At 41.2% G+C, this 10,000-nt stretch overlaps 2 protein-coding genes across 3 annotated transcripts in view; one reads left to right on the plus strand and one right to left on the minus strand.

Moving 5' to 3' along the window:
- Positions 1–9,605, plus strand: part of LOC138052594 (serine/arginine repetitive matrix protein 1-like) — a 26,418-nt gene extending 16,813 nt beyond the window's left edge. Inside the window, exons 10-11 of one of the 2 annotated variants that reach the window (XM_068899127.1) lie at positions 253–411; positions 8,406–9,605. In XM_068899127.1, coding sequence (XP_068755228.1) covers positions 253–411; positions 8,406–8,531 — 285 coding nt within the window. In that variant the 3' untranslated portion in view covers positions 8,532–9,605. The remainder of the gene's footprint in view (positions 1–252; positions 412–8,405) is intronic. The other variant, XM_068899128.1, reaches the window with a different exon arrangement.
- LOC138052597 (uncharacterized) lies at positions 4,375–5,924 on the minus strand. The gene has a single exon (XM_068899131.1). It carries the CDS (start codon positions 5,772–5,774, stop codon positions 4,593–4,595), a length of 1,182 nt encoding a protein of 393 aa, XP_068755232.1. The 5' UTR covers positions 5,775–5,924; the 3' UTR covers positions 4,375–4,592.
- Positions 9,606–10,000: the final 395 nt, after the last annotated feature.

A 10,000-nucleotide genomic window follows, 5' to 3' on the forward strand; every position in this document is an offset into this window, starting at 1 on the left:
TTCCTTGGAACAAAGTCGGGGGTTTTAGGACACCAATTCTATGCCCAAATATGGACAAAAATAAGATCGAAGCTGCACACGCGTGAAAATGCACGAGCTACGTTACATCCAAATAAGGACATTTTTAAACTAAAAAACCCCAGCTCTGAAACAGAGTTAAACGTTTCAAGGTCATGAGCTTGTGATTTTCTGTACATGCTGGGCCGGCCGAGGGGGTATTCAACACTTGTTTGGGCTCTTTTTTTGCTTCAGAAGGAAAGCTCGAACGAGGAACAAGAAAAGACAGATGAGAAGGAGTCCAAGGGAGAAAAGAAGAAAAAGCACAAGAAACACAAGAAACATGGCTCATCAAAACACAAACACAAGCGTTCCAAACACAAGAAGCGGAAAGACAAAGACAAGTCGCCAGCGGTGAGTGTTCCTTGCTAGGTGTGCAATAAGTTTTTTTTTTCAAATCATATGGTCGGGAGTGTTTTACCGGGAACTAAAACACTCGTAGAATCAATACGATCATTAAATCCGGGATCCGATTGGCGCATTCTTCGTATTTAACGTGGGTGGTCATATTGAGCAATGACGTCACGATTCCCGCCTTTTTTTGTTCCTGTTAATACACAGTATTTATATTAAAGCCTGCATTTTAATCTCTACACTATAGATTTATGGTCCATATAATTAAAACAAATTACTCGAAAGCTCGCAGATATGAATTTTATGTTCTCGTGGCAAGAAGGGACCTTTAGATTCTAGGACGAGGACGAGAACGAGCAAGAGTTTTGACTGGCAGTTTTTAGCGGAAATACTTAGAACATTTATAAGCCGTTCGATTATTAATCTTAAATAAATAAATATTGCTAGTGCTAATCACCCTTACTTGCAGTCGAGGACTGAATTGCGAAGGGCGCGGGTCACGACATCGGGCTGAAAGCATACAAAGGCGCCGCTGGCTGCCGCTATACAGTTCATGTTTGATGTCGGAGCACAGCACCACAGCTAGATGTTAATTAGCTGTGAGTCGATTTTGATGAGGGAGGAAAACCGGAGTACCCGGAGAAAAAAACTCGAGTCAGGTTGAGATCGACTGAAACTCAGCCCACATGCTGGCCGAGGCCAGAATTGAACCCCGGCTCGCAGTGGTGGGAGGCCCGATAGATAACCACTAAACCACCCTCACTCCCAAAATCTATTCACAAATTCACGTCACCCTATTTCTACCAATAGCAAAGCTCCTCCGCACACATAAAAACCTACAACAACCACAATTCCACTATTCGCTCCTACGAAAGGCTAACGCTCGAAACGTCAGCTTTCCAAATCTTTCACGGTGGTTATTCTACCTTTATCAACTCGTTTGATAAAATCAATTTTTATTGTTTCAATCTCCCACGGACGTAGTACCACAGTTTCTTTAGAAACTAAAATTTTGGAAATTCACTTTAGTTTGATCCATGACCTAGCAATCAAGGGGATTGGGTTCGACACAAATTACTTTGCGTCGCTGGCACAATGCAAAGCAATCTATGACGTCAACCCGGTATAATTAAACCCATTCCTCTTCCTTGCGGGTTCGTAGATCAAGTTACAACCGGTTTTCGACTTTTTAGGAGTTTCTAAAACAGTGGCATTGAAGAAGAGAGTTTAGCGAACCAGGGAATTAGTGTTAGACAAGTGCAGTGTTTTTGACAATAGACGTTATAAGGCAGAAGTGGGCTCATAACCGTGTTGACGAATCGTCTCGACTCGTCTTGGAAAAGTCGGTCCGACTTTGCCTCTACATTCCTCGTTCTCCTTGAAGGGATCTTCCCTCCTGTGGCCAAATTGGCACACTTGACTTCCGACGGAAAAACGTTCCTTCTCGGACACCATTGTTTCGTCAGATTAAATGCAAGATTGGGAACTATTCAGTTAATGTTCCAGGCATTCCACACCATTCGCACGAACGATCGAGCACGAGCAGTTTTGTTGTGATTTCTCTTGTTTAATCTCCATAAAAAATAATGAGACGAAAGTGGCCGGCTGCAGATGGCTTACTAGCCGGAAGTTTTGGGCGACTACCGACCCTTATTGACAGCCCTGCCCCTGCCTGAGGGGGGCAGGGGCAGGGGGAAGATGTGCAAGACACGAAAGCTACGCGATGACATTATATCTTCGTGCACATTATTTGTACAAATCATGTACATATTGTTCTTCTACCTAGACTGTTTTCTTTTTTTTTTCTTCTAAACCCTTCTACCTTCTAAATACTTGAAAGCACAAAGAGTATTGTTGACTTGTAATGTTGTAGTCGCTATTTGCAAGCCTGCCCAGTAATAACCTAAAGTGTTTGCTGTGAACAAACATAACGTGAATCTTGTGCAATATTTAACGCTTTTTCGTGCTTGGCTGTGGGTTTCGAATCGAGTAGCTTTTTCTCCGACCTTGAAAAAATTATTCCTTCAGCACTCGTGGTACTTCGGAAACAAGTCCATCAAGTTAATGGTAATAGTGCCTGATTTAACGTTTCTAGTGAGCCTAAATATTATTTGCGTGTGAGCTTTAAGGAAAATATATTAAACTTCGAAATTTGCCGCAAGCACTTTGAATTCGACCTTTGAAATTTGAATGCTTTTATCGATGTGAAACGTAAACAAAGTCCCCTTCATCATCAAGAACAAAATTTATGCATCCTGTTCATTTCGCCTCAGTCAAAACTTCGCATTATTTTTACCTATATCTTTCATGTTAAACCCAAAATGAACGTTACAAGCTCCAGTTTATTTCTGCGATTCGATCGAATCGTCTTGAATTCTCCCGTATTTTCCACTCTCCTGCAATGCCTCCCAATGTGCTGTGTTTTTTTAAGTGGCTTGCAAATCAACTTCCTGCAAGACGGCTCGACTAGCGTTCTGACGACTTGACTCGAATTAATTTCCAACCCACCTTCATGCCCCCCAACTTGCCGTATTTGTTTGCAAATTAGTGAGTTAAAGAAACGACAACGGCTACGGCACCGACAACGTCAAAAAGCAGTAATATTATTGGTTGGAAAAACTAAAATGATCGTGCTGCACGTGCGGCACGCATTTTTGAACATTTCTCTCCCGTACTCGTCAAAACTACTACGTGAAATTACCAAATTTGAGGTTTTGACGACAACGTGGACAAACTACAGCGAATCTTTCAGTCTCGCTCTTTACTTCAAATCCGTCCGTACCAATCCAGTTATAGGACACTTCGCACATATTGTATAACATAAACAAGATTGAATAATCCCGAAATACTTAGAATAGCTCAAACGTATATTTTGAAGTGACGTCTTTGTCCCCGTAGCCGTCGTGGTTTCTTAAACTCCCTAATGACTCGACTCAGTTCGGGTATATTGAACAACCGTCATCAATAATTAATTGTGGTTGAGAAGGGAAACGCGGTTTGGGAAATGAATTCAGTGTTAACGTATCTTTCTCTTTCTTACTGTACTAAACTTGTAAAAGTTGCCCAGCATTTTGAATGCTCTGTTTTTAGTTGAGATTTCTGTTTTCGGATACAACATTTGGAGAACTTGTTGCCGAAACATTACCTACCGCATCTTATAGAAAAAAACTATGGCGATATTGTTCAGTTAAAACAATGGTTTCTTTCGTTCGGTGGTTGGTAAATTTTAATGTCAAAGGAATTTGACGTAAATGTTTGTAAACAATGATCACCGCAATGACGTCTTTTGAGGATTACCAATATCTGGTAATATCAAGTTTCCTTTAAAGCCGATTTGCTTAATAACTCAGCATTAATTTTCGCATTGGATTGGGCTGAGTTTGAAGGCGACTTGGCCAAGCATTTCTGTCCCAAAGTTCTTTTGTTGTAATATGTAATCGTGCAGGCATTGTCTTGTTCTCTCCGTTTAATTTTTGAAAAAATGTTCATTTGTTGGAAACTTTTGCGGCTTTGTTGCGGTATTAGTTTGGCAAGGACTCGATTTATAAATCATTTGAACGGTCCATTTTGAAGTTCAAGTTAGCCACTTTTACTAAAAAGAGAGGCGAATTGTTAATTTTTTTTTTTGCACGAAAACTCGCTAATTTAGCTAATTTTTCCTTTGATTAAATGAAGGGGTAGTTTCTAAAGAAACTGTGGTGCTGCGTCGGTGGGGAAGTAGTATACAAAAATTTGGTTTTATCAACAGAGTTGATAATGTAAATTGGCCACCGTACAGAGATTCAAAAAGCTGACGTTTCGAGCGTTAGCCCTTCGTCAGAGCGAAAAAAGAAGGGCTAACGCTCGAAACGTCAGCTTTTTGAATCTCTGTACGGTGGCCAATTTACATTATCAACTCCGTTGATAAAACCATACTTTGATTAAGACATGCGCGCATTCTCCGAACTGGCTCACTTTCGTCACTTTTCATTCATATGGAAAGTCAACTAGTTGCCATCACGAAAATTTTGCTCTCTATTCGTTTGAAATTATAATTCGATTATGGTCTTTCAAGTCTATTCACCCGTCTGATCGGCGACCATAACTTTTTGGAATACAAGCAACAGAAAAATATTTGCAGGAGTTTGGCTCATCACCATGGCGGCTGTGAGGTCATTCACCGGTTCTTTTTTCCCATTCTTTTAGTTCCACTCTTTGCGGTAAAGATATTCGGTACTAGGGACGCATTCGCTAAGGCAGTCTTGTAAGGTTTTCACGATAGATTCCATCGAATTGTCTGGTTGTGTTTTTTCAATTATTTCGGGTGTGTCGTCTCCCCAGTTTTGAAGCCGGGCTCCCCAGTAGTGATTCATACGCAAAAGATCGACTGGAAAATTGATAGTGTGTCCCTTTGCGAGAGAGTTGTGATGAACGCTGGCACTGCCCACGTGAAGAGGTTTGTATATGGGCTTAACAAGAGCGTTGGCCGGACCGTGTGTACGCCGCCATATTCTGTCCATGAGCATCGGCCGTTTGCTATCGTCGATAGGTTTTCCGAGGAACAGAAAATTTTGCATAGTTAGTTCTGAAGCAGTCGGGTTGTTTTCACTAAACTGAGCCACGGCTCTTTGAACAAAAAATGGCTGCTTGTCTTTTGGACTGAACGGATATTCATCCATGTCGATGGCTGCTTGCCAAACACTGTCGTGGCCGAATCTGTCGATACAATCCTGATAGGCAGAGAGTTGCGTGCCTGAAATAGAATAAGGGTAAGCTCTGTGACTCCAGTCTGTGTAAGTAACAAATCCTTCGTCGATTAGAGATTTCAGAGCTTTGGCTTGGGATTCGTTCTTCATAACATACGCATCGTAAACATACACGTGTTGAAAGCCAGCGTACCGCAGATAATAAAACCACTGTCTTAACTCCCTGGTCGAGAGCTGCGGTAAATCCTTGACATAAATTCGCACGAGGAGCACGGCTGTTAAAAAGAAAGGTTTCGATGCATTTGCCGCACTCCTACACCAAGAATGACAACTACGCCGTGAAGAATTTTCCGTTTTGTTAATTTTCTTCTCGTTCGACTTGGTTGATTTGGAGTCCACAGGTTCTTGCCTCGCAGACGATTCGTTTACGCTGTGCATGAGTCTTGCTATCGTCGTCGTTGATAAGGCAAATTCTGAATTATTTGAGAGGTGACTGTGTTGGTGAACGACGTTATTGCCTATAGTCTCCATTATGTGGAAGCTAAACGCATGCAAAGCCACTGTCACAAATGTAATACATAGCAAGACGAACAACCAGAGCAACTTTCTCGACGAAACAAGCCTTCGTCTTCCGCATGGCCTTATAAGCTGGTTGAAACATTGCAATATCCGTGTCATGTTTTGTCTGTGAACAAAATAAGCTCAGGCAATGGCTTCATGGAAGTTTGTTGAAACGGAGAAAGCATGATATTTGCATAAAAGGAACCGACTTCGTATCACTTTCGTCGTCATCTGACTGTGACAAAAGGTGTGCTAATTATGCGTCGAAGCAAGGCGGTTCACAGGTCATTGTTTTTTTGAAAAATAATAATTGAGCTAATCATTGACACTCGCTCCTCATTCCTGGGAAAATAACAAGAGACGTCGCAGAGATGTTGATTGTTAACGAAATTTGGTTGCTATGTTTCTCTTGGTGTTGCTTTGTGATACTGGGAAATTTATTATCGCGTCTCACGACCGGTGGCTAAAATTAATGTGCAGCTGACAGAGATATTTTTTCCGGGAAAAGACGAGTTTATTTTAGAAGCATAAATTTACGAGAGGAAATTTAGAAAGTCTTTCCACAATCACTTTTCTCGGTTTCGGTAACAAACACAAGCCACGCATTTTTTTCAAACGTATCAGTTTCCTTTGCTTGTTCCTGTCCTTTAATAATAATAGTCCATGTTTATTGAAACAACAGGAGATGATTTTCAAGACTGAAAAAGAGCTCCGTGCTCCGTTGGGGCTAAACTTCAGAATACCCGGCCACGATTACGTGACATTAAATGCCTGCTCTCTTAGTCCCGCAGTCAATAAATATTTGTATATGGAAACAAAAGAAAAATACTTGAGAAGCATCCTAAACATTCATAATAGCTAATCTTAGGCCTGAAAACTTTTCTTTAGGCCTAAGGTTAGCTGTTATGAAAGTTTAGGATACTTTTCTTCTAAGCTAATTAGGCCTAATTTTTTTCCACTGCGGGAGCACTTGTTGTAGATAAAGGAAACCAAACTTTACACTAATCCTGGATTAAGTTAATCGGCTTTCGACCAACCGGGCCCAGGACTGGTTAAGCCTGAAGAATATTTACATTGATTTTTTTTCGTGACAATTTAAGTGTAGAATAAATCCTTTTTAAAAACTGGCCAATTAAATTGTCACCGGTAACAGATTTATTCATTTGTGACCTTAAAGTGAACACGAAGAGATCAACGGGATTAAGATCCGCAATTCCGACAGACGGTTGCTTGTCATAAACTATGAATATTTTCCCGTTCTGTTTTCTATCTGTCTGTCTATCTTCTTTGGGTTTGCGGTAACTCAAGGTTACTAAGACCAAAGACTTTTTCACACGCCTGAAAGCCAAATTATCGGTACTTATTTTTCCGATGCAACCGGCTACCTGCACCACATTAAAACGCTTTTTTGTAAAACGTTATCAAACACGAATTTATTGAACGGCTCCAAAAACACTCCACAAAAAGCGTGACCCTCTTGAGTCCGAAGAAAGGTGCAAATTGCGTGAGGAGAACATTAGCATACAAAAAAACATGCTATGCCTTATTAGTTATGCCTGAATAAATAATTCTAATGAAGAGTGTTTTTTCGTGCGCATGACGTTTTATCGGTGACCTGATTGTCTGTGTCGCTTTTATCCTCCGAGGGACAGGGGTTGGGGGTAGAATGAATCTTTGTCTCCCACCGCAGAGAGAGAGCCTGCTCGGCTAGTTTCGCTTTTGGATTATTGATGATTGCAGGCATACCCTGGGGTTTTTTTTTTGTAGGAACGTCAAATTTGGCACTGAGGCTGATTGAGCCTGAAAACGTTCTGTTCTTAAAGTGTGGTATACTAAGTTCGACTACAAACTGAATTGTTCGTCAGTGTATCATGCCCTTTAAGTATTTTAGTTAATTGTCCTGTCAGAAAAAAACAATGAGCAATATAAAGACGTTCTTAGCGCCTGGACAAACGGGAAATGTTTGGCGTTTAAAACAACATAAAATATTGTTTGGTGTGTTTGATAAAATTTGAAGGCCATCAAAAATTCGAGCAAACAACTTAAAACATTTCTTTTGTTCTCGTGTTTGATGGGCGAAGTGTTGTTCGTTTGGCCAGCCGTATCATTAGCCCTCATTCTTGTCACCTGAGCCTCGGATCGACCCAAGGCTCTGGGAAACTCTATGAAGGAGAAGATGCGCCGTATGGTTCTCATAGCCAAAAATTGGCTATTTGAATCTTACGGCGCCTGCTCACTCCTCGTGCTAACATGAATGCACCAATTAATGACGCTTTTGATTGTTCTTCACGAAAACCAATGAGAAGACAGTTTGCTTTAGGATTCCCCAGAGATCTTCTCTTCCTCAGTCAAGAGAAGAGCTCTGGGGTCGAGATTGCATTAGCCCTTTCAAACATGTTTGGCGAGCGCATGCGTACCACGCTTGCTCAGCCCCTTGTATCCACGTTTTTTTCCGTACTTGTGACCCATAGTTCTTTGCTTGTGGCGTTTGATCTCAGTTCGATCAAACATGTTTTAATAACCGTTTGGCCACTCACTTTATCATCAGCATGTTTGGTCACCAAAAAATGTTTTATGCTGTTTAAAACATTTCCCGTTTGTCCAGGACATTAACTGACTCGCAGCCCAGGCATGCATGTTCTTAGTATGTTCTTAAAATTCCGGTTAATCTCAGCCAGAACGTTTTTATAAAAAAGAAGAGTGTATTTTCATTGAATTCAAACTCTTCTCTCCACTATTTCTTTTTAGCAGTCAGAAAGTGTGGACGAAGACGACACAGAAACCTTGGAGAAAAAACTTCGAGAAAAAGCATTGCAGTCCATGCAAAGACACAACAAATCGCCAGATGCTCATCCTCAACCAGATGACGATTGATTGACTATGTTGACCACCGCAAAGCAAACTCTTCCTATCATCATTTGCGTTTATGTCATCAACTGAATAGAGTGTTCATTTTGAGATAGTTCTTTCACTTAGATTTTCACTTAAGACACTTCCGCCGCTCGCTTGAAAAAAGATCAGTACAGGGAACTTAGGGTTCCTGTGATACGCAAGTAACGCATAAACTAATGTAAAGCAAGTACTTGCGTTACTTCCGTGACTCAATAGTCTGCTCTCCAAAACGCAAAAAGAGAACGTAAGCGACTTGGTACATAAGTAGTCACAAGTAAACTCATTTTTGACCCCTTTCCGCAGGAACATGTCGCAATGCCGCATCCCATGTGTTAGTAGAGAAGCAAATGATATAGCACTACCCTTGGTTTCAAAAATATAGGCTGCTTTCAAGATAAATTTTTATTGTAACTCTTAGATGCAGCACCCGTGTGCGGATACCTCTCCGTTTGCCAACATAGCAAGCGGCGAAGTTACTAAGCAGTGCGGAGGCGTGGATGCCGCCTGCGTCTCCTCCATCACATGCGTGTCGTTCACCTACTTCCGCTTTATCTGTCTTTGGGAATATTGTTTTGGCTAGGTTTTTTGTTAAATTCGTTTTACGTCAGCCTTGATTTATTACCCTGGAGATCAGCCCAACTTCCCGGCTTTCTACCTAGGCTGGTTCTCCGTTGTGAACAGCGATGATTGCGAGGGCTTTTTCCCTTGCGCGCGACAGCTTTTCACCACCAGTGATTGTGCTGTGTTTGCTGACTCTTTCGTATGGCGTGGTAGCTCTAATTCTTCCCTGACAATTCGTCCTAGAAAAACAAGTTAGTGCAGTATCGAAATACCTTTTTTTTCTTAACCGCTGGTTGCTAAATTGCAGCGCCTTGTGCGAAATACACTTGTTATACTCCGCTTGAGGAATAACGCCTGCGTTGCTTATTTGGCCAGGAAAAGCGTAGATGTCATATATTTCAGTAGGAATTCATGTATTTTATCATTCTGATGATGCACCTTCCGATTTTATCATTTAAGAAAGTGTAATAAAGCTGTCCAAATTAGTTATTTTTCGATGTCGTTTCAGGATGGTTCTTCCACAGTGCCTGTGAGAAGCCTGATACGCCGGTTGCTAGGTAACGGGAGCACTACACGATTTATCATACACCTTATGCCAAAATGGCCGCCATTTTAGTATTCTTTTGTTTACAGGCAAATTGGCCTTTATGGTCTCGTTTAAGGTTAAATATTCTATTCAATTTTACGTTTGAAAGCGAGGCCATAAGGGCCAATTTGCATGGAAACAAAAGAATGCTAAAATGGCGGCCATTTTGGAAAAGAATGGATGGCATTGTCGAACCCCCAACTTGAACCTGCCAAATGACGAGCTAAGAGACCTGGCTTCTTAAGAGTTGGATGTAGGCTTTTATAAGATTGTGCTTGCTTTATTTTTGGCATAATTTGAGGAA

The sequence above is a fragment of the Montipora capricornis genome, chromosome 6 (assembly GCF_036669925.1).
Source record: "Montipora capricornis isolate CH-2021 chromosome 6, ASM3666992v2, whole genome shotgun sequence".
NCBI classification, from domain to species: domain Eukaryota; kingdom Metazoa; phylum Cnidaria; class Anthozoa; order Scleractinia; family Acroporidae; genus Montipora; species Montipora capricornis.